General features: G+C 40.4%; 1 protein-coding gene across 1 annotated transcript in view; it reads right to left on the bottom strand.

Moving 5' to 3' along the window:
• Nucleotides 1-25,347, bottom strand: part of col15a1b (collagen, type XV, alpha 1b) — an 87,452-nt gene that overhangs the window by 23,962 nt on the left and 38,143 nt on the right. Inside the window, exons 3-17 of the mRNA XM_028594003.1 lie at nt 14,638-14,825; nt 13,495-13,704; nt 12,909-13,061; nt 8,727-8,801; nt 8,134-8,232; nt 6,986-7,103; nt 5,953-5,987; nt 5,619-5,798; nt 5,487-5,513; nt 5,343-5,405; nt 5,122-5,199; nt 4,873-4,935; nt 4,610-4,783; nt 817-870; nt 345-380 (exon numbers count right to left, since the gene is read on the bottom strand). Of these exons, the coding sequence (XP_028449804.1) occupies nt 345-380; nt 817-870; nt 4,610-4,783; nt 4,873-4,935; nt 5,122-5,199; nt 5,343-5,405; nt 5,487-5,513; nt 5,619-5,798; nt 5,953-5,987; nt 6,986-7,103; nt 8,134-8,232; nt 8,727-8,801; nt 12,909-13,061; nt 13,495-13,704; nt 14,638-14,825 (1,553 nt within the window). The remainder of the gene's footprint in view (nt 1-344; nt 381-816; nt 871-4,609; nt 4,784-4,872; nt 4,936-5,121; nt 5,200-5,342; nt 5,406-5,486; nt 5,514-5,618; nt 5,799-5,952; nt 5,988-6,985; nt 7,104-8,133; nt 8,233-8,726; nt 8,802-12,908; nt 13,062-13,494; nt 13,705-14,637; nt 14,826-25,347) is intronic.

The raw sequence follows: 25,347 nt of genomic DNA, 5'->3' as shown, positions 1-25,347 counted from the left end.
ATCTAAACCATAGGGAAGTATTTCAATTAATTCATTTGAACCTATTAATAGTTTATATTTACAATATTTATAGTATTTGAACCTATGATGTTTCAATACCTACGGTATTAACCATAGGGAAGTATCTGAAACAACTCCTTTAATATAGGCTTAACCATCCGCCCCGCTGACAGTATCTGTAACGGCTGTACGGCTGAAGAGGGCTTAGAGGGCGAGGGTTATCGGGGGGAAGAAAAGGGGTTGGCTTTAAAAGAAAAAGCGATACTATGCCTCGATAACTGTCACATCGTTCCACATTCCGAACTAACAACCAAAAATGTGTTTATTGTTATGTAGTATATTACCTTAGGTCCAGGTGGCCCAGATAACCCTTGGTTACCCTACGGACGTAAAGAAGAAAGAAAGAAAGAAAGAAAGAAAGAAAGAAAGAAAGAAAGTATTAATTGTGGAGCACTTCTGCTTTAATTTAGCATTAAGATCAATATAAATAGAGGCAGTCTATACATCATTGAACATGGACATCAAGCAAGATTAGATGTGTGTGTAGAATATTTGGACTATCAGAAAACTGCTTGTAATCAACATTGTATCCCTGACTTTTTCCTCGTCATTATATGATCTCAAAACCATGGTCATTTGGCTTAGTCCAGTGGTGCCTAAATGTGGTACAGTAAAAATAATGTATCTTTCTTTCCTGTGGATATCAACATGCCCTATGCACTGACACAGAACCACACCAAGAAAAAAGGGGATGGTGACTTTGATATAGCACACTGAGTTTCTAGGCCAGGACGCAATCCATCTTGAGGATCATACCTTCTCTCCGACAGCTCCTGGGAGACCTGGAGCGCCATCTTTTCCTGCAGGCCCCTGGTCATGCAAACACAGACCGACATGAGTAGAGGTAGACAAATAAAACAGTGCTAGGTCACAGGAAATATGCTAATATAAAAATATATATATAAATATAAAGGGGCAATTTAATGCTAAGCTGTTTGTTGACCCTTTAGCCATTCCAACAGGGACCAACGCCAAATCCAAAGGTGACAGCCTGTCAGTTTAAAGGAATACTGGGTCAATTTCCATAAGTGATAAGATCATCCTTGCCACACTGAGTCAGCTACAAAATTGATTTCAACTTCAGTACCCACTTTGGTTTAGACAGTGTTGTGTAAATGTTGACTTACTAGCCTCATAGTCAATTAAGACCAACTCTACTGTTGCATCATGTATTCATTTTATTTAACAAATACAAGTTACATTTATCTCCCATTCAGCTCCTTCTGCTTGAGTTGGTTACTGTTATTCAGCTCAGATGTAGCATGAAGCAGTGGAGTCAGCAACCTTAGAAGCAAGGATGATGTCGTCTGTTCTCTCATCACTTAACAGGAAAGTTTAAGTTGTTAAAAATTAAATGTATTCCTTTAACTAAGCAGCATCAGACCAAAGTTACAGCAATGTTTCTGTACTGACAACATAGTGTACCAGAGGACTTTTTCAGTACCAAATTCCAAGGCACACTGACTTATTGCCTATACTACTTAAAGTCTATACTTATACCAAACTACTGGCCAGGGACTTTGTAAACTAACAGCTGGATTGTTAAGAAATTGTCTGTGGTAATAAAATTGAAAACATAACACAAAATGTACTTGGCACATTTACACAGCCCAGATCATGAACCCATTTCCATTTTTAACACTGATATGTTAAATTAGGGCCAACAGGCAGGGTATGATAACATTTGATAAGCACATTTATGAGAATTAAGTGTTTTATGTGCTTTGCTCTAGAGCCACTGTCAGGACTAACATTACATTATTTGTTTCAGTATGGGTGAGACTCAAACAAAATTGTCATGATGTTTTTAGCTTCATCCAGCACTTAGGTATCAGTTATGAATACATTTTGAGTAATAAATGTATTAGCTCAGTTTTAGAGTGCAAATCAGTATGCCTTGGTATTTGCATTGACTGAGAATAGCCAATATACGGCAATATACAACACGAGAACATAAAACAGATCAGTGAAAAGGCAGATTTGCTCCTTTACCATGTTGTATTAAACGCAAAATGGCAGCTCAAACTGAGGTTATACAGCAAGTTTGAGTTCATTTTCTTCCAGTTCATTCACCATGGAAAGTGAAACTTCATGCTGTAATGTTTAATTTGGTAATGATGACAACATTTAAACTGAAAGTAAATGAACCAAAGCTATTTGTCAAAGTTCCAAGCAGGTAATACAGCATGTAAGCACACACAAGCACGCACGCACACACACACACACACACACACACACACACACACACACACACACACACACACACACACACACACACACACACACACACACACCACTTCAAGCCAGCTATGGGTAAAAACAAAATCAGTTTAGCTAGCTGCCAGAACAACATGGTTGGAGATAATATACGTCATTAGCCTGAGTATTGGGGCAGTGAGCTTTACCTTTATCACTGCTGTCACTGTTTTTAAAAAAAAAAAAAGCACAATTACAGTAATATAAATAAAGCACTATAATTGTCTCAAATTAACATTTGTACATCTGTAATGTTGTTTTATATTGAAGATGAGTTTTGCTTCATCAATTCTCAGGCTTTTGACTGTAATTCTGCCTTTTATTGTTTGCTGGTTAAACCAAGCAAACCAGGAAGATATACCTCTCCTGAACCCCAAGCGGACCCAAAGTCAAGCCCAGAACCAGAGGCAAAGCTGGATTCAGAACTGAACCCAGAACTGAAACCAGAGCCGAGGTCAGAGGACAACTCTGAGCTTAAGCCTGAACCATCAGGCCCAGAACCACTAAACCAATCCTCAAACATCTGAAACAGAGTGGAGAGGAGGACGAGGTGGCAGGAGTGGAGCAAAAGGTGGAGAAGAGAAGGATAGAGGAGGAGAAATGGAGGGTGAGAATCATTACAGAGTGGTGATGGTGCCAGAGGTAGAGGGAGGATAAAAGACAGAATGGTCATTGGTCATGACACGCACAAATATTGATCACCACAATATGAATAAAGACACAAAAACACAAACTGAAGGTGAATTTGGATTGGAAATAGAAGGGAAAGTAGAGAACAAGAAAGACAGACAGTATACAATGACAAAACAGCAACACAGCTAGTAAAACATGAAGGTAAAGACAGTATTTGCATAATAATAATGTAATTGATAAGGAAGCAAATCTTAAAAAGCATGCTACAACATATAAACATTTTGAAGTATTCAAACGTTTTAATGCAAAATGGAACTCAAACAGTGTGAAAAGTGAAACTTGACAACTGATGCTGTCACTTTAAGTTTTAGCCTCACAATTTTCATTTTATGCCAAATCAAAGAGTTCACAGGCCTTTTGAAAGCAAATGCAGATTTGCAGAATGAAGACATATATATAGTCAATACTGCTCACAATATATACATATATTTAATTTGACCATTGCCATATGTTTGATTAGTATTCAGTATTCAGTGTCTGCCATCCAACATTATTTTTGTTAAGATGGATAATTTTTTTGCAACAGCATTTCAAACATAACCTGTTTTTAAAACAGTGTACTTAAACTCTGACTAATCAAATGTGTGTCTGTAGGTCCTATAAGTAGCCTCTGCATGTCTCTACATGAATTATTAATTCATATAATAATACTTCTGGACTGTTACAAGGTCTTATGTGCAGAAGCCCTGAGAGGCAAGTGAGTGAGAAAAAACTCTGATGATCAATTTTCTGAGTCTGATCTAAATTGTTTTCTCTCCTGTGTTTATTACCCCTAATACATATTTCTAAATTACTTAATTATTTTTTTCTTCTTTGAAAGCCAGAATATTTTTTTTTCAAGTGTTTGTTGTTGTAATACTCCTTTCGGCCAAAAGAGGGTGAGGGGTGCCACTCTAAACATAAGGTAGGCTATACATATATTGTGTGTTAGCAAGTTATGTAACATTACTGTCATGTCTTTATTCTGGCTAGAAATGTATTTAAAGCTTTAATGCGTAACATTTTAATATTAATGAACGTCCGTTACATTCAAGCCATTGCCAAATAGAGTTGATACAAAGCTAATGAAGACTATCAGCTCCACACAACTCTCTCTGGATTTCTCAGTGTGGCTATGTTCAGAAGATTGTGTCGTCTGGTGACTTTCCCGCGCAGAAACTCGAGTGAAGATAATGACCTCTTCTGAAGAGTCCATCATGTTTTTTTGTAATGCTCCGTGTCCTCCTTGGCTACTAGCAACTGTGTGGAAGAGGGGTGGGGGTGCGGGATCACGGAAGGCTTGTATCATGTGGACACGCCGACAGTGTTGTTGTCATTACTTAGAATTCCTCATGGGGGAGACAGAAACTACGCACTATAGCTTTGAGTAATCAATGCTGGAACATGGGGTAGTGGTGCACTTCAGCCTCTTGTGGCCTCTTTTGTGAACAAAAAAAGATTATATTATAAATTATAATTCACCTGCCAAAACTTTTTTTCCCACCTATTTCGCAATCATGATGAAAAAAGAAAAATTGCCTCTCAGGCCTTCCGTACTTTCATTCATAACTAAATTTAACTGAAAGTTGAATACTGTATGTCTTTTATCCCGGTAACTTACTGGTATTCCAGGTCTGCCTGGGAGCCCGTCTCTGCCAGGGGTACCGGGTGGTCCAGCAAGCCCTGGAGAGAAGCCTTCAGATGTGTCAGATGATGACAGGTTTCCGGTACCACCAGCATCAGGACGTCCTGGGGGCCCTGGAGGCCCTGGAGGCCCTGGTGGACCAGGAAGACCCTGTTGAAAAGAGAATTCCTATTATTTCCACTGTGCAGATTAAACTATGAGACCATCGTGTCTATCTCTCTCTGCTGCCTTTTTCTTACCCTGATGAGTTCAGTGTCGCTGTCCAGGTCTTCAAACCCAGAACCCAGGGCATCTGCTCCATACTGTCACAAAGATAAACACACAGTTGAACACATACTGTACATACTCAGGTTGCCAACTAGGCTTGACCCTCATCTACATTTACTACATTCTTATTTCATCACAAAGAAATGCAGAATAATACCACAAGTACATGTTGTGTGTAGAGCAAAAAGACACAGAGTAAAACCATAAACCGTGATACTCACCGGTACACTGCGTGATCTGGGGGGTCCAGGAGGCCCAGGGAGGCCGGGAGGGCCTGGTGCACCAACTCCTGGGTCTCCCTGTAGAGAGGGAAGGAAAGAGGAAAGAGGATAGGATGAAAAGATCTGTCTTTTACAGTACATTTGGTGACATACAATAAAAGGGATTTTGAATTATGAGTCGTAATAAGTTATTGATTGCAACGTGTGTGCTTTGGTCATACCTTCTCTCCTTTACCTCCAGCTTCCCCATCCAAACCTGAAAATCCCTGAGATCCTCTCTGACCCTGGATGTAAAAACACAGATGAGGTATTACATGTGATATAAAGCACAGCAAAGAAGACAGAAGAAGACATAACTAACTTACTGGATCTCCTTTATCCCCCTTGATTCCCTGTGAAGACAGAGAAGGATTTAGGATCAGTACTAAATCTTATGAACTTAGGTCTATAAAACAGTGGCAACACACACACGCTCTCTATCTTGTTTGCGTACACACCGCTTGTCCATCTTTCCCTGGCAGTCCTGGGGATCCAGGGATTCCTGGTGGTCCTTGTGTGCCTCTTGGTCCAGGCTGAGCTTTCCACTGAGGGGTGGGGCCTGGGTGACCAGGTGGGCCAGGTGGACCTCTGGGTCCAGGATCTCCACGCTCTCCTTTTAACCCATGCCTGACATGACCCTGGAAATAAAAAATACAAAATAATTGGGTGTGTAAAAAACACACACTGTAATAAAAAAGATTCTGTTGTGCAGAATATTTAAAATATGTCATAATGTTTGACAGCAAAATAAGAAAGAGAAAGAAAGGCGAGAACGTCCCCGTCTGAACTTACATCTCCTGATCTCTCCCCTGGCTCCTCTGTCCGCCCTGTACACAGCATATGACATCATCAACCAGTTTGACCAATCAGATTCTTATGGGATAACACCGCCCATAACTGTATCTTGCCACTTGTCGAGCATGACACAGACATTTGTACTGTAACAGTTTTGTGACAATCAAAGAGCCATACTAAAAAATATTATACTGTATAATGCTACCTATTTGCTGTTGTTGTCTACATTATATTCATTACCATGTATTATCAATCTATTTATCTACATGCTTTTTTTGCTGCATCTGTTGCTGCTTTAACAAATTGCCTAATCTGGTCCTATCAGAATTTAATTACATCTATAGGAACCTGCTTTTTGTTTAACTAGTGCGCAGTAAATTCACTAAACAAGTATGCTCTCTTTTCAAGGTATGGCATCACTCACACATGGAACCATAGTACAATGGTCTTTTTCTTTTTTGCCATTTTAGGCTGTTATTGTGATAGGACAGCTGAAGACATGAAAGGGGAGAGAGAGGGGAAATGACATGCAGCAAAGGGCCGCAGGTCAGAGTCGAACCCGGGACAGCTGCGTCGGGGCATAAGCCTCTATATATGAGCGCCCGCTCTACCAACTGAGCTATCTGGGTGCCCAGTACAATGATCTTTTAGAAGCATTTGTGGAGCTGTAATGTGCCTTCCTGAGAAAAGGCAAAGAAGAACTAGCGCCACTCTTTCATTTCTCCAACCCACGTTTATCATGCTAGTTTGGGTATCAAAAGCCTGCTTTTCTAAACTTTAGGCCACCACTGCCCCTGTTGAGGCGGCTAATGAAAACATCAGCGGATCTTCCGTAGAAATTATTCTTTACATTGATGTTGATCATGAAATACAAAATCCTAATTGCCAAGAAACTGTAAGTACAGTACAGTGTGTTTCCTATACATACTATACATAGTTACAAGGCACTTTAACCACAGAAGTAGACCAGATCGATGAGCTGCTAAAGACACAGAACAAATGAATACTGTACATTGAGGTTAACTCTGACCTCTCATCAGCCTCTCTTCACTGGCCTCAGTTGGGGTCTGGTGACCGGAGTACTCCTCAAGCTCCACCTCTGGCACCTCAGTGGGCGGAGCTCTGACTGGAACACTGTCCTCCTCCTCCTCAGAGAAATCAAGAAGATGAGCAGGTCAATTAGGTCACCCTAATTAAAATGATTCTTCCTGTGAGAAGCATGATTTTGCTTAGAAAATACTGTATCCCGGCTCAATTTTAGCCTAACCTTAGTTCTGAAAGAAAATTTAGATGATGAAAAATCATTACATCCATTGCAAGTTGAATGGGAATTTGCTTACCAACTTTTAAGGTATGTTGTCATTGACTTAGCGTAGCAAACAAAATGGAGGGGGATACCAATAGCGAAAGTGAGATACAATCAGAGATGGACACATGGTTAAAGAATCCTTCAAAAAGAAACAACTTGAGTAACTTGCAGTGTGCAAAATAGTTTCACCACATAGTAAAGGAGCCCATACTGTACAAGTGCAACTGTTGATATAACAGGATTTGTCCTATTTGTGGGCACTGTTGCTGATGAAGGTCTCCAGACCAGACAAGAAAGCATCAACCAGGACTTGAATATCTAACAGTTTTCAGCTTTTGAAGGACAGTTTCCTTTGAAGCTTCAAAGTCAATGTTGAATATGGGATGTTTAGGGTCAGACTGACTTCCTGGTTGTGGGAGAGTGAAAGTTGGTACCGGGACAGAGAAGAAACACACACACACACACACACACACACACACACACACACACACACACACACACACACACACGGAGGAGTGCTGTTTTAGGGTTCTGATGATAAGAAAGGGGGTGTGCATCATACACAGCAGAGGACACAACTAGCTGACACACGCACGCGCACACACACACACACACACACACACACACACACTCACACACACGCATTTAGAGCCTTTCCTGCTGACTTTGGGTGCCTCTTAGTAAACTTTGTTTTTTTCAGACCTTGTCATCCAAACTTCCAAAAGGCATGACATTTATGCCAAAGACATCTAGTATTTTTCTATTTGATGTAATAATGCAGCCGAACAAAACATGACACCACATGTAAGCACCTTTCAACAGATATCTTTTCAGGTACTTGCTCCCAGCACTTCATCCAGCCAACGTACCTGTGCTGTGTCATGTTTTTTATCGTGTGTGTTCTTCATCATTTCCTCCTCTGTCTCTCTGTCATCCAAAGCATCATCTCCACTGGTGTATCCCGAGGCCTTTATCAAACAAGACGTGTTTGTTTGGGAAAACAAGGTTATAGAGACCAATGATGATGCAGTGTATCTGGTTTTGACAGTTATACATTGTTACAAACAATAGAACAAATAAAAGAAAGTAATAGAGGAAAGAAATGAGAGAAGGAAAGGATATTCAACTGAAAACCTTCAATTTAAAATTTTCTCTCCCGAGAATTCAGTTGCTTGCTGAGGTGTTACGTTTAATGAAAAATCCCTTAGGAATTATATTAATTATATAATTGACTGATTTGATCATCAGTTAGGTAAGAGGACCAACCCATGGTAACTAGGTATTTTGGTTTAGTAAAGTCCTTTGTCCGCTACGGGGTACTATTGATTCATGTGTATGATATTTGTACAGAATTGTAAACTATTATGTAATAATTAATAAAACAAACTCCTGTTTTTTTTTAAATAGTTCTAAATTGTGAGTTCCTTTGTGTCAACAATCTGTGTTTATGTGTGTTTCTCACATAAGGATCATCGTCTTCACACTGCTCCTCAGCTGCTCTGGGATCATCTTTAATCACCAACTGCTGAATGGATCCCTGGAGAGAGAGAGAGAGAGAGAGAGAGAGAGAGAGAGAGAGAGAGAGAGAGAGAGAGAGAGAGAGAGAGAGTAGGAAACATTCTTTAAATCATCTAAACACCTGGGTTACACAGGTAAAATAATCAGTTATATTGTAATAAAGTTGGGCTAAAGCACCCCAAGTTAATGCATTCACTGTGACTATCGTCTTATTTCTTCTCCTTGAGTGCCGAGAAAGGCGCCTTTAAATAAAATGTATTATTAATCTTGGTATTCACAGTAAATGAGTTATGTGTGTGCATATAGACATGTCACATGTCAATGTCAATGTCAAATTTATTTATATAGCACATTAAAACAACTGTGGTTGACTAATGTGCTGAAAAAGGTAAGATATCAAATAAAAAAATTAGCATGTGTAATACATTGTTACAAATAACATGAAACAACAAAACACATTAAAGGACATTTGACGCCCAGACTCAGCTAGGACCAAAGGCCAGAGTGAAAAGGTGTGTCTTTAGCAGGGGCTTAAAAGTATAAAGTCTGTGCCTCTCGAATATTCATTGGAAGGCTATTCCAGAGGATGGGAGCCCCCACCGCAAAAGCTCAATCCCCTCTACTTTTTAGCTTAGCTTTTGGTACATCCAAAAGCAAGTGGTTGGTTAACCTCAATGTTCTGACTGGTGAATAGTGATGTAAAAGTTCAGCCAGATACAAAGGGGCCAAACCATTTAAAGTCTTGAAGACGAGTAATACGATCTAAAAATCGATCCTAGTGAGTGAGACCGGTGTGAGGTGCGATGATTGACAGAAGTAAGCTTTTGTTTGTACAACGATCAATGCGATCGTTTCTGCAAGACAATGAGAACGTGCACATTAGCATTCAAGTTTGGCATCTTACCCTGGTCCATCATATTTAGCATTGTTAAACCAGGATATGGCGTGTACATGCACATACACATAACCAGGAGGATACTCCATAACCTTGATCATATTCGGGATAGTAGTGCGCATACAAACACACTCAGTATAACAACCAGGACTTATAATACAACATAAAACACAACTTGACTGATGATCACAAATTACTACAAAAAACTACAAAGAGATTTAAGAAAATGTGTTTTCTCCAATACCCTTACCCTGTTATCAAATATCTTCAAACTGTGATGTTCAGAACTGCCTTGTCTACAGCCACTTAGGTAGTCATTTCCTACATTTCCCAGAATGCAAAACAAGAAGGTTTTGCAGTCAAAATAAAAGTCATCCTGTTGCTGCTGTCAGGAATAAATTAGTACGCTTTTATCTTTAGTAATGGATTACTCTGAATAAGACTGCATTATAATCAAACCGGAAATTCATGTTCAGGAGTTTCTGAAATGTTCTCCTAGTTCACTGGTCAGTTACACACTTAAATAAGCCAACATTTTGAAAAGAAAATGTTTTGGGGTGGATGTTTCATTTAAAGGCCTCGTCATCATAACTAACTAACTAAATTCTCTAGATTCTGCTTAAATACAGTAGCATTTCGAAGCAATACTATTGTCTAAGAAAGTTTAAAAAGAAAGAAACAGTCACATACAGAACATATCTCTAAAGCAGTGGTCCTCAAACTGGGGAATGGGCCCCCTGCCAAGCCTTTCTTGCCAACCTGAGGCTTTAAACTTCAACTTGGATTGTTTTATTAGTAGTTGGTAGTGTTGTAGCCTCTTTCACTCCCTCTCTATAAACAGAGAAGCACCACACACACACACAATGAAGTACGGTCCACTTGCTGATGTCACCATAGAGACGGGATTTCCAAAGACGCACACACACATGCACACACAGACACATGCACAACACTCACAGCGTGGTGGTAATCGTGCAGGTTTATATAGTTCTATGGGAACATGGAGAGAGATGGCAATTCACAACACTCACAGAAATACATGCTGATTAAAAAGGGCCCCATGGCCATGACAGCTCTTCTTTGAAACACAAGACAACAAACCAGGGACACACACACACACACACACACACACACACACACACACACACACAATGTGACCCAGATATTTCTGACTGGATATGACTGATGCTGAGCATGCACGTATTCTGTCGTCATGCTTCAGATAACCCGTTCAGAAAGTCAGGAACACTCAACAAAGCAGAATAATAAATAATAAAAGGGGGAATGGCTGTGTCCACTCACCATGGCAACAAGGGACTAGCAGCTAGTATTTTTCTTTTGTGAGTGCCGATGAGTTGAAAATGGACTGACAGCGATTCCAGTAATAATGTCAGTTAGAGCTGCCCATATTAATTAATAATTAGTTGTCAGCTAATAAATGAATCGCCAGCTATTGTGATAATCACTCTGAGTAATCTTTTAAGAAAGCAGTTAAAATCTCTGATTCCAGCTTCTTAAAAGTAAATTTTTCTTCTTCTGTTTCTTTATTTCTTTACTCCACTATGACAGTAAACTGAATATCTTTGAGTTGTGGACAAAAGACAAGATTTGAGGACGTCATGGGCTTTGGGAAACACTGATCGATTTGTCACCATTTTCTGACACTTACAATGGACCAAACAACAACCAAATAATCAACAGATTAATCGACAATAATAAAAAAAATCATTAGTTGCAGCCCTAATCTCAGTTTGAAGAGAGTTGTAGTTGCTGACTCTTTAAGAATACACAGTATGCTGTCATTCCTATTGACTGGGACGGAAGTTTAAACTTGGGTGTTAAACTACACCGTCATAGTTGACATGGCAGCAGATTCAAAGGCCTGAGTAAAGCCCTTGATCTGACCACAACCAATCCTTGTTGATGTCTCTGACTTCCTCCTCTGCCATCGACTCACTCCCACTATATTCCACTATTCTTTCCTCCCTTCTTACTTCCTCTCTCTCTCTCTGATCTTAATAGTTCTATCCAGTAAAATCTGTAACACAGCCAGCTCAGGAAGTAGTACTAGAGGTGGTCATGACATTTTGACCCTGTTTAGACCTGGCTGCCTCCTGATGCAGACTGTGTTGGATATGGATTATACTGTAGCCTTGAAAAAGGCATACAATTTTACTTTTCACACTCTGGCCTGGCAATGCTCAGTAAGCATGTGCATGGGTTAGAGGCCTCATTGGTGGTAATTACTTTGTAGGTGGTTGTTCTTTCAAGATGTATTTTCCTAAATGATGTGAGATAATGAGTTTCTCAGTAAACATGAGCTGAAAATAGTACATTAGTGGCAGAACCATGCTTCATTTGACATCTACATCGACAAGTGAGGCATTGTAGATCATCATCATTATTATAATGACATCTATAGTCTGCTCATTAGTCCAGCTTTTGGCTGCCGCACTTAAATGATTGTCTATCATTTATTTATTTACACTATGTTAACCTTGCCACTGTTTTATTCATGTAAGAGCAAAGGAAAAGTGAAAACAAAGCAAAAGAAGAGGAAGATACAGTATGTAATGCCTTTGTTTTCACGAAAGCCATGTTCTTGGCCAATGATTTCACTGAGTTGGTTTTTGATTACATGATTGTCACATCAAAATAGAGGCTGTTTGACTGCTTACTGAAAAGAAAAAAGTAATGTCCATGACCGAATGCCGAATGCTATTTGGGTGATTAGACATTTTTGATTTATTATTTACTTTTGTACACGTACGGTACCTGTCTGAAATTTCAATTCCTAATACCACATCATTTACAAAAGTGCCAAGATTCACAAGCAGCTTTTTGCTAGAGTTTAGTTGTCATTTTAATGGTTGAAAGGCCTGAATAGCCTGTTTTTGGAAACAGGGAAGAAACAAGGTTGTTTTTGTCATCCAAACATAAATTATTTCAGTAGGCTCAATGCCGTGAATTTTCCAGAGGAGAGGGATGGAGGGCAGATGACATTTCAGCTCTTTTACATGGTAATGAGAGGCCAGAACACACAAGCACACACATTGAAACAAAACAAATGTAATCCTGAGGCCGACTGCACAGAAAAACAGCACACTGATATTGACACAGTCAGTCTCAATCTTTCTCCTTCTTTTTGCATTTTGTTTTTGCAGAAAACCCTACTTGTCCTTTAAAAGACATCCACAGAGACACTTACATTTAGAGGATTTCTTCACTTACCACAAACTTGTCAAGCCCAGTGTTTCCTGCATTAGCTACAAAAATGCCGGAATTGCGCGAGAAGTTTAGTCTTTCTGATCTCCGATGCAAAGTAGCCCTCTCACCATCTCCACAGTCCATGTAGAGACGCACCTCGTCATGCTCCACCACCACCTGATAGACAGATAAAATAGACTATTATGTAATGTTTTGTCATGGAGATTTGCCATTGTTTTCACTAAAATTCAAATTTAAATTTTGTTTAAACCGATTGGGGAAGATTCAAGAATGTAAATAGATTTGATGGCCTTATTTGTGTACATTCATTAACAACAAATGCATGTTTCTTCTTTGAGATACATTTTCCTTTCACTTTTCTCTCTCCTAATGTCAGTCTATGCAACCGATATAATTCCATAGACACTCAAAGGTTCAAAACCAATCCCTATCCAACTGTAAGTAAAATAATAAAATGCAAAGAATACATTCATTGCACATTTTACTGATTTGTAGCTGAGTTGGAGCATTAATGTCTAATGTCATCAGCTGAATATTTATCTCTTATCCAATAATTTGCCATGTAATATATACAGCATGCAGTGCTCACCGTGAATCGTGTCCACTGGTCGGTCATGTCTGGGACACTAAAAGAAGCAGCTTTGTGGCTGTGGGAAGATTGCTCTCTGTCAGTGTAGTATAGTAAGATGCTTTGGAGGCCCCCACGCACCGGAGTAAGGGCCAAACCCAGCTCCACCACCTTCTGATGGGTATCTGTGATGGCAAAGAGCACGCCTCCTCTCTGAGTGGCTGGACGCACCTGGAGTCAGGGCAAAAGACAGGGTCACTAAAGATTATTGCTTTGGCATCCTGCTTTGATTATATGAATATTACAGTCATACCATAAGACATATACATAGGCCTACAGTAATATACAGAAGTTCCAGTACAAATGGAATGAGTATCATAGAAAACCTTTACAGATCTAAAGCATTAATATTCGTTTTTGAAAATATAGCACCTGGCCATGAAGGATTGCTTTATCTTAAAAATTCCACAAGGTGGCAACATAGCTTTAAAGGAATACGCCACCGTTTGTTGAAATATGGTTATTCACCGTCTCCTCTATGTTTATACAGGTGGTCAAACGCATTGCGGCCGGCGCAAAGTCACTGTTTCTGCGCCGGCCGCAGAGCCCCGCGGGCTGCCGATATCTCTGTGCCCGAGTAGCAGTGCTTTGGCTGTAGCCTACTTCCACCCAATATAGTCCCAAGTCAATATCTGCCTAGGAAATCATCTAGTCTTAATCTGCATTGCTATTTTTACTTGTTGTGAATACACAGGCCAGGCGAGGTAATTAGGTTTTGTTTTTGTTGTTGTTGGGGTCACTTTTACTCACGACATGCTAACGGCAACAAAGGATTCCATTCATTACGCTAAGCTAAGTTAGCAGCGGCGGCGCTGAACTAAGATAATGCATGCACTGAGACAAAAATTTGTTTGCCCACCTATCTAAATATAGAGGAGACGTTGAATAACCCTATTTTAACAAACGGTGGTGTATTCCTTTAAGCTGACCATAAAGATAGTTCTCTGGCATAGAATAAAAGCCATGTAATGTATGTATTTTATTATACAATACTTTATAGTGGACTAAGATAAAATCTGATAGTGTATCTTGACCACTGCATTGGCCCCTTTGATAGTATGAATAGTGTTTAAAAGGTCGAAGTGATAAATTCTCTAGCACTACCGTGACAATGATGGCAAAGTCCCTGTAGAAGGTCCCTGGCACGAAGGTCTTGGTGAGCCGGCCGATGTTGGCTTCGGGATCAAATTTGTAGGCTGGAAAGCCCTGATAGCCAGGAGTGAAGGAGACGGAGGGAGGGAGGGGAACGCCAATTAACTCTGTCAGGTCCAGATGACTTCCTGAGCCTCGCTCTGACAGAGACAGAAACAATGGAAATGTGTGTACATAGAAACAAAGAAGGTAACATGGGTAAACTTGTTTTTATTGACTGAAACATCCACTTATAAGTCAACTCTACGTCTGAGACTTTGGGTTCAACACTGGGGGTTGAGATCTCCACCCATGGCTGTAGTCTAATTATAAATATATATTATACCAAAAAAAAAAATCCTGGCTCAGAATGGGCCTTTTTTCATTTTCAGCGTCAAACACTTCATTTTCTGCATTCTGATAATTTTTTTAATGCACCAATTTATGTTGGAAATACCTTTATTTATGTGAAGGAAATACAAGTGACAATTCAAAGTATTAAAATATACTGGAATATAAGGCAGTAATGGTTTGGATTTTGGAGCATTGATTTGGACAGCATTGGGTATTGGATATTAAAAACTGTCTCATCATCAAACTCACCCTGGGTCCGCTTAATTAAGTGTAGGCCTACTGCTATCTTATAACACTAATAACATTACTGTCGGCAAAATACCCCCACAAATCAAATCCATACTTCAACGTTAACTGTCAAGCCTCTAAACCTGTATGGAAATGAACATGAAGTGTTAACTCAGTTAACAATGATAATGACAAGATGAGACAGGACCGCTGTCATGACTGTGGCGATATCAACATGCAATATTGTTGACGAAAAAGACAACACTAAAATGTAGTTGAACAAAAACACTCTTTATTTGCATTGCCTTCCACCCCCCTTCTCTCTCTCTCTCTCTCTCTCTCTGTGTGTGCACACACGCACATACACACACACACACACACACACACACACACACACACACACACACACACACACACACACACACACACACACACACACACACACACACACAGTCCGGAGCACGGCTAAATGTACTCGGTCCGTTTCTGGTGGTTGATTAACGCAGATATGTGCTGATTAGCTCTCATTACTTCATAAGGCTACTGTCTGATTATTCCACATTTTAATTGTAATATTTTGTGATTAAATTATGAATCTGCCACGTTCTCTGTCAGGTAAATGTATGAGTACAATGTCTTCCGCTGATGTAGAAGTTAGTTAGTCAGTAGTAGGCTATGCACTTGAGTTCCATATTAAGTGGTGTGGGGTCCTTCTGTAAGTCATTTTGGGGTACAATGGTTCTGGAGAAAGCAACACACAGCAATACCACAGGCCAAGCAATCGGCCTGTTCCAAACAGGCACATTTTGAATGGGCACTGTACTGTACTACTTAGAGTAAAGAGGAGAGATACCAGAATCATCTTGACATGGCTTTAATTTTACTTGATTTGATCCAGACTCACTGCCTACGCCTCACTGCTCTGCCTCGCATCGACATAATCCTCCGAAACAGAAATGCACACACAAAGACTGGCAATTAGAGTATTTAGTGTGAATTTGAAGAGATGGCTTCACATTCCCTTGATTCCCCCCACTAAAGAGTCCATCTCCCGTGGCGACTAACTCTCACTTCAGCATTCCAGCCAGGATCACCCCTGCTACCTATATCTCTGGCACACACGCACACGCACACACACACACACACACACACACACACACACACACACACACACACACACACACACACACACACACACACACACACACACACACACACACACACACACACACACACACATAGTGCGTTTCACTATCTTTGTGGGGACCGGTCATTGACATAATGCATTCCCTAGCCCCTTATCTTAACCTTCACCATCACCATCACAACTAAATGCCTAACCTTAACCCTTACCCTCACCCTTACCATAACCTAATTCTAACCCTAACCCTAAAACCAAGTCTTAACCCTCAAATAGCCCTTTAAAGTTGTGAGGTCCAGCATTTTGGCCCCACAAAGCTGTCCGGACCCCACAAGTATAGTATATTCCCGGTTTTTGGACCCCACAAATGTAGTTAAACGAGAACACACATACACACACACACACACACACACACACACACACACACACACAGATAGAAATGCATTTGCATACATTGCGCACACATCAAACACACATCTCACCCACATTGCACCCACATGAACACACCCAAACCCAAACATTTGGGAGTCTCTAACCCTAATTCATCAGCCTGACCAACTGGAAACACACCTGATTAGAGGGTTTAAGGAATGTGTGTGTTTGAGGGTTTGCTTCTGTGCACTACTCACACCACCACAAGTGAAACACACACACAAACACGCCAAAGCTGTCACACCTCCAGTCCAGATGTAAAGTCATTAGTGCCCTGTAATGACGGAAAGGAACAGACTGCTCTGAGAGAGCTCATGCTACAACCAACGTGCTGTTCAGTGGATACTGACTGCAGAAGTTGGAGTTTTCATTTCCACACTGTGAGACACACAGTTGAACATAATGGCCGATATCACTGTTGGAATCTGGTGTGACGCTGACTTGGCAGCCGCGACCAGGTGGTGATTACCAGTCATGAGGACGGCAGCCATTTTTAAGATACAGACGGACCATGGGTCAAATACATGTGTTTGTGAGAAAGGGCAGAGAGACTGGAAATCTCTCAGCACAGTTTTGGGGAAATATGCTTGTGATGTTTTACCTCATTATCAAACCTAATCAATAAAACGTACTTCATTTTGTGATAAAAAAAAATAAAATAAAAAAAGAACAAATCTACAGTGTTTTACTAAAAAGCTAAAACTTTAAGCCACTTTTAGCTCATTGTTTTGACTTGATAAACTCTGATCTCATCAGTTTTTCCAGCCACACTGCCCTAGTAGGAAGAGAGCAATAACTGTAGGGAAAAGGGTTCAAGGTATTCAGGTGGAATGGGTAAACCAAAGAGGCTATAATAATATTATATATAATAATAATAATAATAATAATAATAATAATAATAATAATAATAATAATAATATTATTATAACCTCCTATTCTGCAATGTAACTTGTAACTATAGTGGTCACAAACTTGTAGTGGAGATAAATGTACCAATAAATGTATGGAGTAGAAGTTTAAAGTTGAATTTAACGGGGTGCCTGGTTAGCTCACCTGGTAGAGCGGACGCCCATATATAGAGGTTTGACGCCCATATATAGAGGTTTGACGCGGGTTTGACTCCGACCTGCGGCCCTTTGCTGCATGTCATTCCCCCCTCTCTCTCCCCTTTCAAGTCTAAGCTGTCCTACACAAATAAAAGCCTAAAATGTCAAAAAAAAAGAATCTTAAAAAAAAGTTTAATAAAATGGAAATACTCACCGAAGTACAATAACTCAAAACATTATATGTATAAATGTTAAGTCACTTTTCACCACTAGTTTAAACATGCACATGCTCACACACGTACGCACAACCACAGGCCTAAACCAATAAGTAACAATGCCAGGAAGGTCTGTGGACAAATCCCATTCTAATGACATCATGTGATGTAAGAGTAGATACTTAAACATAATTTACATTGCAATGACAAAAATATTACACACAAACGTTGTACTAACACTTATTTCTTATTCTTATTTAAATGAATTCACTCCAGTGAACAGGTGCAAACTCTTAGTCTGTAAATCCTTCATTCATTGACTAAGCCTATTCTTTAAGCATGTATCAATAAGACAGCATGACAGTCATTAAGTCCACTGCATTCATGGCTTCAGTCACCAAATCAAACTTTCAAAATCTGCCGGTCATCTGATCTCTCAGTCATTTCACATCACATTTTTCCACTCCAACTCCCTCCTCCTGAACCTAATCCTCGTCATGTTGGCCACATGGACGCTTGATCAGCTTGTATAGAGTTAGAAAACCAATATGAACAACCCCCTTTAGCGTATAACCTTTTAAACCCACCTTGACCCTGCTGTGTGACACAAAAGTTTCCTGCTGCTTGACCCACTCCCTCTAGATTTCTTAGAATCTAAAAGCTTTAATGCAGAGTCCAACTGTGTCACATGCCAGCACGCTACAGAAATAACAACTAGGGCTTCTGTTGTGATTCGTGAGATACACTGGAAGCATGATAGGATTACATGAAAGATATCAGTTGTGATTTACTGTAATAAGGGACTGAACCACTGACCCAGCAGCATGAACTGCTGAACCAACGACCAATGACAGACAATCTTAGGTTAGTAAATATGGTGGCTCAATTACACTGAAAAAGAGGATGGTAGAGAGTACGAGATCTGTCTTCTCACACGGTTTCCCTTAAATCACGTGTTAAAGAGTTTAATCCCTTCACACGCATGCAGAATTACTTGCCTGGACACATATTCAACAGTAACAGTAGCTCTGCATGTTTTGGGCATTTAAAATCACTTATTGCTTCCATCCAGGGATAGGTTACTTCTAAGGGTGTGACGAGATCTCGTTTTACGAGATCTCGCGAGATTAAAACGTGATGAGATTTCTCGTCGAGGTGAAAAGTTGTCTCGTGAGGCGATGTTATGTCAGCGTGATGGAGCGTGAAATTACTATTGAAGATCCCCCTGCCACTTTTAAATCATTTGTGTGGCAACATTTTGGTTTTCCTGCGGAAATAATAAACGGCGAAAGAGTGACAGACAAGACGAACGCAATATGTAAACATTGTAAGAAAAAAATGCCGTATACCGCGGCTAACACGAGCACTATGCAAAAACACTTACAGCACCACCACAGCTCTCTACTAACTACCGCACCCGCGACGAAAACATTAAAAGGGCAAACAACTCTAAAAGCCTTTGCATCTCTGCCACCGGTAAGTGCAAGAGCCACGGCAATAACGAGGGACATAGGCGTTTTCATTGCAGCTGATATGAGGCCATTTTCTGTGGTGGAAAATGTTGGATTTCGGCGACTCCTCCACACACTGGAAACGAGGTACGTCATCCCATCACGCGCGCATTTAACTCGCACTGTAGTCCCAAACCTCTACAAAGAAGCCAAGGTCAGTTGAATAAAAAAACTATTTTCCATTCATATATTTCATCATTGAGGATTTCTTCAAATTTTTTTTAAAAATCTCGTCTCGTCTCGTTCTCGTGAACCCAATCTCGTGATGTGTCTCGTCTCGTGGAGTAAGTGTCTCGTCACACCCCTAGTTACTTCCAGTTTGTGAGTAGATATTTTTCATATTAACAATGAATTAAATCACTATATGTATTGTAAAAAGGGGTCCCTTGTAGTGACAAACCCACGGAGATTTATCAACTGACTCTGCAGTTCCCTTCAGCTCTACAGAGCATTTTAGCCTTTAGACTTTAGCTAATTGTTTTGGTTCAAAGACCGGCGACTAATCTCTTTTGGTTTACTCTCATCAACTTTGTTTCCAGCAGTAACAGGCAGCTCTTTATCATTTAAAAGCTCTGTTAAACCCGCAGCTCATTACCTGCTCAGCACCAAATGGCAGACAGACAAAGTTAAGTGACTTGCTGCCTGTGAACTAAGTGGAGCATTTGCAGCTGAGGGGACATAAACAGTACATAGATATAAATAAATAAATACATATTTCGGACAAACGTAAAAGGGGATTGAATACTGAATTTACTTTAAGGGGGACACAACTCCAAATCAAGGATATGGTTGCCCCTTGACTGCTTAATGTGTATACGCAACTTTTTGCTAACAACTTTGCTATTTCAGCTTTATTAGGTGCTACTACATAATGTTTCTGCTGCCACCAAGTGGACAAAACAAATAATGAATGGCTGTTTAAGGACATTTAAATTAATTTTAGCCTTTTTTGGCGAATTGGCTTTTGCTTAGACAGATTTTGTGATTTTATTGTTACAGAATGGTTTCATCCAGTCAGTTCCCAACCTGGGAGATGATGAACAAGATAGAAAACCATTTCTAACCTTTCATTATTTCTTTTTTATGATATACTGGATAGCTCACATGAGAGAACATCACTTTTTGGTTTAACTCATAGCCATACACTATGTGCCGTATAAGGGGTGACATGACAAGGCCAAAAGGTTTGGAACTCCTGGTTTAACTACTATGGAAATCTAACCTATCTAATCTGTAATAATAAATATGTAGTAATTGCAACCGACTCTGATTTACAATTCTGCCAATGGGAGAGAATGTCTATAATGCTATTATGTTTTTTAAAATGCCTCTTTTCATTAACATCCCTGTCACACTCACCACTCTTCCAGTGTTTCAGTGGTTTGTATTGGGCCCTGGCTTTGCTGCCTCCTCCTGCATTCTCCTCTGGAGGTAACGTCCCAGGTTCTGCTGTGCTGTTTCCAAAGATTGTTACTCCTTGGCTTGGTGAAGGGGACAGCACAGACGCCTCTGTCTGAGTGCTACCCTCCGGAGCTTTCTCTGTCACCCCATCCTCCGTTACTACCCAGTCTGTTGTCCCTGGGGTGTCAGAAGGGCCCGTGGAGATAATGGATGGAGAAGTGATGATGGGAGGAATAGAGGTAGGAGTAGAGCTGGTGCTGGTTTGGGGGTTCGCCCAGAGGAGACTCCACCACTGGGCTTGTACAGTAGATGAGAAGAGGAAGAAGAGAGCAAGAGTGTGGCGAAGGGCTCCCATCCTCTGACTATGTCTTGCATGAATGTACAAACAAGCCGATGCTGTTAACTGCAGCTACGTAAAACTGCACACGTCCAGTGGTGGTCCAGTGGTGGTCCAGTGGTGGTCCAGTGGTGGTCCAGTGGTGGTCCAGTGGTGCAAGAAATCTTCAAGGGATGGCCTTTCAGCTTCTTATTGTCCTCTCTGTTCCTTCTCTTTTCTTTTCTTCTCCTCTCTTGTTACGTCCTCCCTTTCCCAGTTCGTCTCTGTCTCTTTCTCTGTTTGTAACTCCCTGACATCTCTCTCTTTTTTCCCTCTCCCTCCCCTTCTCTCTCCCCATGTAATTACCGACTCCCCCTCCTCTGGCTCTCTACAACACAGCAGACTTGATTTTCTCTCCCTTCTTCTCAGATGCAGATTAGAGAGTTAGTTAGTTCACTCCTCCTCCTCCTCCTCCTCCTCCTCTTCCTCTTTCTCATCTTCCTACTCCTCCTCCTCCTCTCCCACCTCTGTGTGTGTGTTCACTGGGTCATACTTGTGGTCTCTTGGTCTACCCCTCACGCCACACGTACACTTGTCTAGTCTAATAAACATGGACACACAGATTTAGGATAAAGTGCATCATTCACAATGCTGCTGTATTGAAATATATTACCATCTTTGAGATGAGCCTTTATTTTGAAATTACCGTTTTTTATATTTATTAGTTTTTTATTAAATGTCTTGAAGAGCTCAATAATACAATTGTTAAATCGTGTTTTTATAGATTTTTCTGAGTGGACATAAATGTAACTGATTGTGTAAAATGGGCAGGCCCCTGAATGGAATAAAATGGGAATCGTATCATGACAGACTTTGCAAACATTAGCAAATATCCTATCATTGTCCAAAGAATCAATATAATATCATAGCATAATATAACTTGTGATTTACCCTCATACTAATACTAAGGCTTGTGGTCAGATAACTAAATACCATATAAAACCACAATAAAGGAGTTCAGAAAACACTGTACAGGCATTAGCAGGGAGATTTCTTTATAAGGACATTGGGGAAAAACATTCCTCCCTCATCTCTAATGGAGCATAAAATACTTTTTTCAGCTACATGGCAAATTCAGAATAGTGTGGGAAAGAAATAACATAAGAAAAAATTGAAAGTTGGTAATTTGTCAAACAGAAAGGCCGTACTTCTGTCTTGCTCATATTAAGTCAAGAAAAAACACATAAGACGAACATCAAGACAAACTTCCCGAGAATTTTTACCAATCATGAGGTTCATCTCCATCAATAAGCCTGCACTAAATTCTTTATCAACAATGCTTGATGTCTGTAAACCAATCTACTCCTACACAAATCAGGCTGCAGAACTAGACTAATGTGACTTCTTTCTTATGCTCAGATATGTTTAGTTAAAACCTACATTTATATTGAAACGCTTAAATTCTATTATTAAAGGCAGATGCATCAAAAATAGCTTATAGCTCAAAATACAGTAAAATTAGGAAGAGAAAGGAAAAATATATACAGACATTTGAATGGAAGCATTTATAAAGTGTCGGACTTTCTCTCTGCTGCAGCTCAGTGGTCCGGGAGAGAGGGTGAGAGGCCCCATGTTGATGATGACAAAGGGATGCCTGTTTGGTCAAATTGTTCTTCTCTAAATGTTTGGTGAGGTCCATCATGAGGGACGGAGTGCTGCTGAGGATCATTTGGTGGAGGTGTTTTTTCAGGTTAATTTGGGGCATGGTCACATGTTTTGATGCACTTTATTATAACACTACACCTGTTACTGCATCTTCAGGAAAACTCCGGTGGCAAGACGCCTGAAAATATGAGTTTCTATCCTCGTCCACTTGAAGTTTGTTTGGGGTTAAAATGCAACCCAGTGTTTCCTGCATTTCTGCCCCCCACGGTATCAGAAATAGGGCTGCATTGTTAGAGTGCATGTCGGAGAATTGACTTGCGTGCCCAATCGCGGTGTGAAGCGCGGACACGCGCTTCACACCGCGATTGGGCACGCAAGTCAATCGGCAGAAAAAGGGAAAAGGGAAAAAGGAAAAAGAGACGCTGTCCGGATGATAAGCCAGTTGAGATTGTGTGTGTACGTCCTTGAGAACTTTAAGTTGTATAACTTATGTTGTCAGTTCATTTAAGCCTGGTCTTGCAAATTTAAGTTAACTGGTGATTTTCGTTGTTTGTGTTCTTCACCTGCTAGCTAAATTGCACGTGGCTGTTGATCCGATATCATAGTGATTGCTCACGTTTGTATTTTAGGTGCATTATTTACATGCTGAAGTAGTTACACTGCATTAAGATAATGTAATTAATAGTGGGTTTATTGTTATTTGCTACAGACTGCTTAGCCTATATGTCAAAGGTGTTCGTATCTGCCCCCACTGCTAAAAAAAATCCTAAAGGAAACAACCTGCAACCTGAACCAAATATTGGAAACAACCACAGAACGCAACAAGGGTTTATGGGTGCAAGGAGACAGATGATGATGGTGACATCAGCAGGGCCATTTCTAGCCTTCGGTGGGCCCTACGCAAGATGCTATTTCGGGACCCCTTATTTTAAGATGAGCCATGATGCATCAATCTGTTACACTTTAGAAGGGAAACAGGCTAGGTTCATAAAAACCTCTCTCAGATTCTAATTAAACATCTCAAGTTGACCCAAGCAATTTCAACCTACAGAAAATGATAATAAAAAAGTTAACAATGAGGCTCTACATCAATAAATGCAACAGATGCAGGGTTTTCCTCAAACAGGTTTATTTTAAAATGTTTAGAACAAAGAAGGTTACTTGCTAGTGGCTACAAATAAAGACATGTCATTTTATTTCTCCCTAAATATATTGAGGCTGAACTTGCAGCTCGGGGGCTCCCTAGTTGCTGCGGGGCCCTATGCATCTGCATAGTCCGCCTATAGGAAGAAACGGCTCCGGACATCAGCACTACCTGCTTTGAAAGCTAAGAAAGGTAGACTGATCATTTCTCTTCGTGTTTTCTAGCATTTGTATTTACACTTGATCCACCTGTTTTTTTTCACGTTTTATGCACACCAAAAAGCAAACCTCAAAATATCTCAACAAAGTTTTTTCACTTGGCTAAGTGAGTCCTGTGATATCACCCTCCAATCGGTTCTTCTCTCTCCTACTGTACAGTAACTACCTTACCTGGGGGTTGTTGGTTGGAAGTGCTATTTTGAAATTTGATCAGACCCTGGGAGCCATGCTGGTCAGAGCACACCATCACACATAAACAGTTGTAGGAGGAAATGTGGTCTCAAATGGAGCAGATGATTGGTTTAAGATTTAAAGAAAGGGTAAGGGCAGGGAACCCCCCCAGGGGGGAAGCTTGATTAGTCATGGATTAGCAAGGGATAAGGGGGTGTCGAATGAGTTGGGTTGAGGATAGGTTCGAGGGGCCAGGAATAGAGACAAGGATCAGTTGTGACGCTCAATCACAGTGAGACCTGGCAAGTCATACCATATACAACCAGTGACCCTGCTCTGGGCCCTATTAAGCTGAGGTGATCCAAGGGGTCTTCTGACTATAATGGTTAGCAATTATGTGGGTTATATCCAAGCATGAAAAATATCCATTAAACCTTATGAACCGTATCAGCAGAAATTGAGCAGCATTAGCACTCAGTTGGAGTCAAGTTTTTTGGTCACCCAACAAATGTAAGCCCAAAATTCATCCTTCTTTTAAGATCTCTTTTGGTGCCCAACAATTCTAAAAAGCATATCTGACTCTAACAGCTCAATGCTCCCCTATGTTCACTAGCTAGTTGCTAACTTTGTCTGTTGGGTGGGGCAGGAAGAATACAGTTTATTTTGCTGAAAACAGTTCCTGCTGCAGCTGAACACAGGGTTTATGAGAGTGGTGAGAGTGAAGCAAAACGGTAAAGTTGGCAAAACACTGAGCTAAAATACCCCAATTTTGGAACCAGTCGGCTCGGCCAACAATCCAGCATCTGGGGGCACCAATCAGTATTCCAGGTATGAATGCAGA

This window comes from Perca flavescens, chromosome 12 (assembly GCF_004354835.1).
Source record: "Perca flavescens isolate YP-PL-M2 chromosome 12, PFLA_1.0, whole genome shotgun sequence".
In the NCBI taxonomy this organism is placed as follows: Eukaryota; Metazoa; Chordata; class Actinopteri; order Perciformes; family Percidae; genus Perca; species Perca flavescens.
The sequence above is the reverse complement of the archived record's forward strand: the minus strand, read 5'-3'. Positions and strand labels throughout refer to the sequence as shown.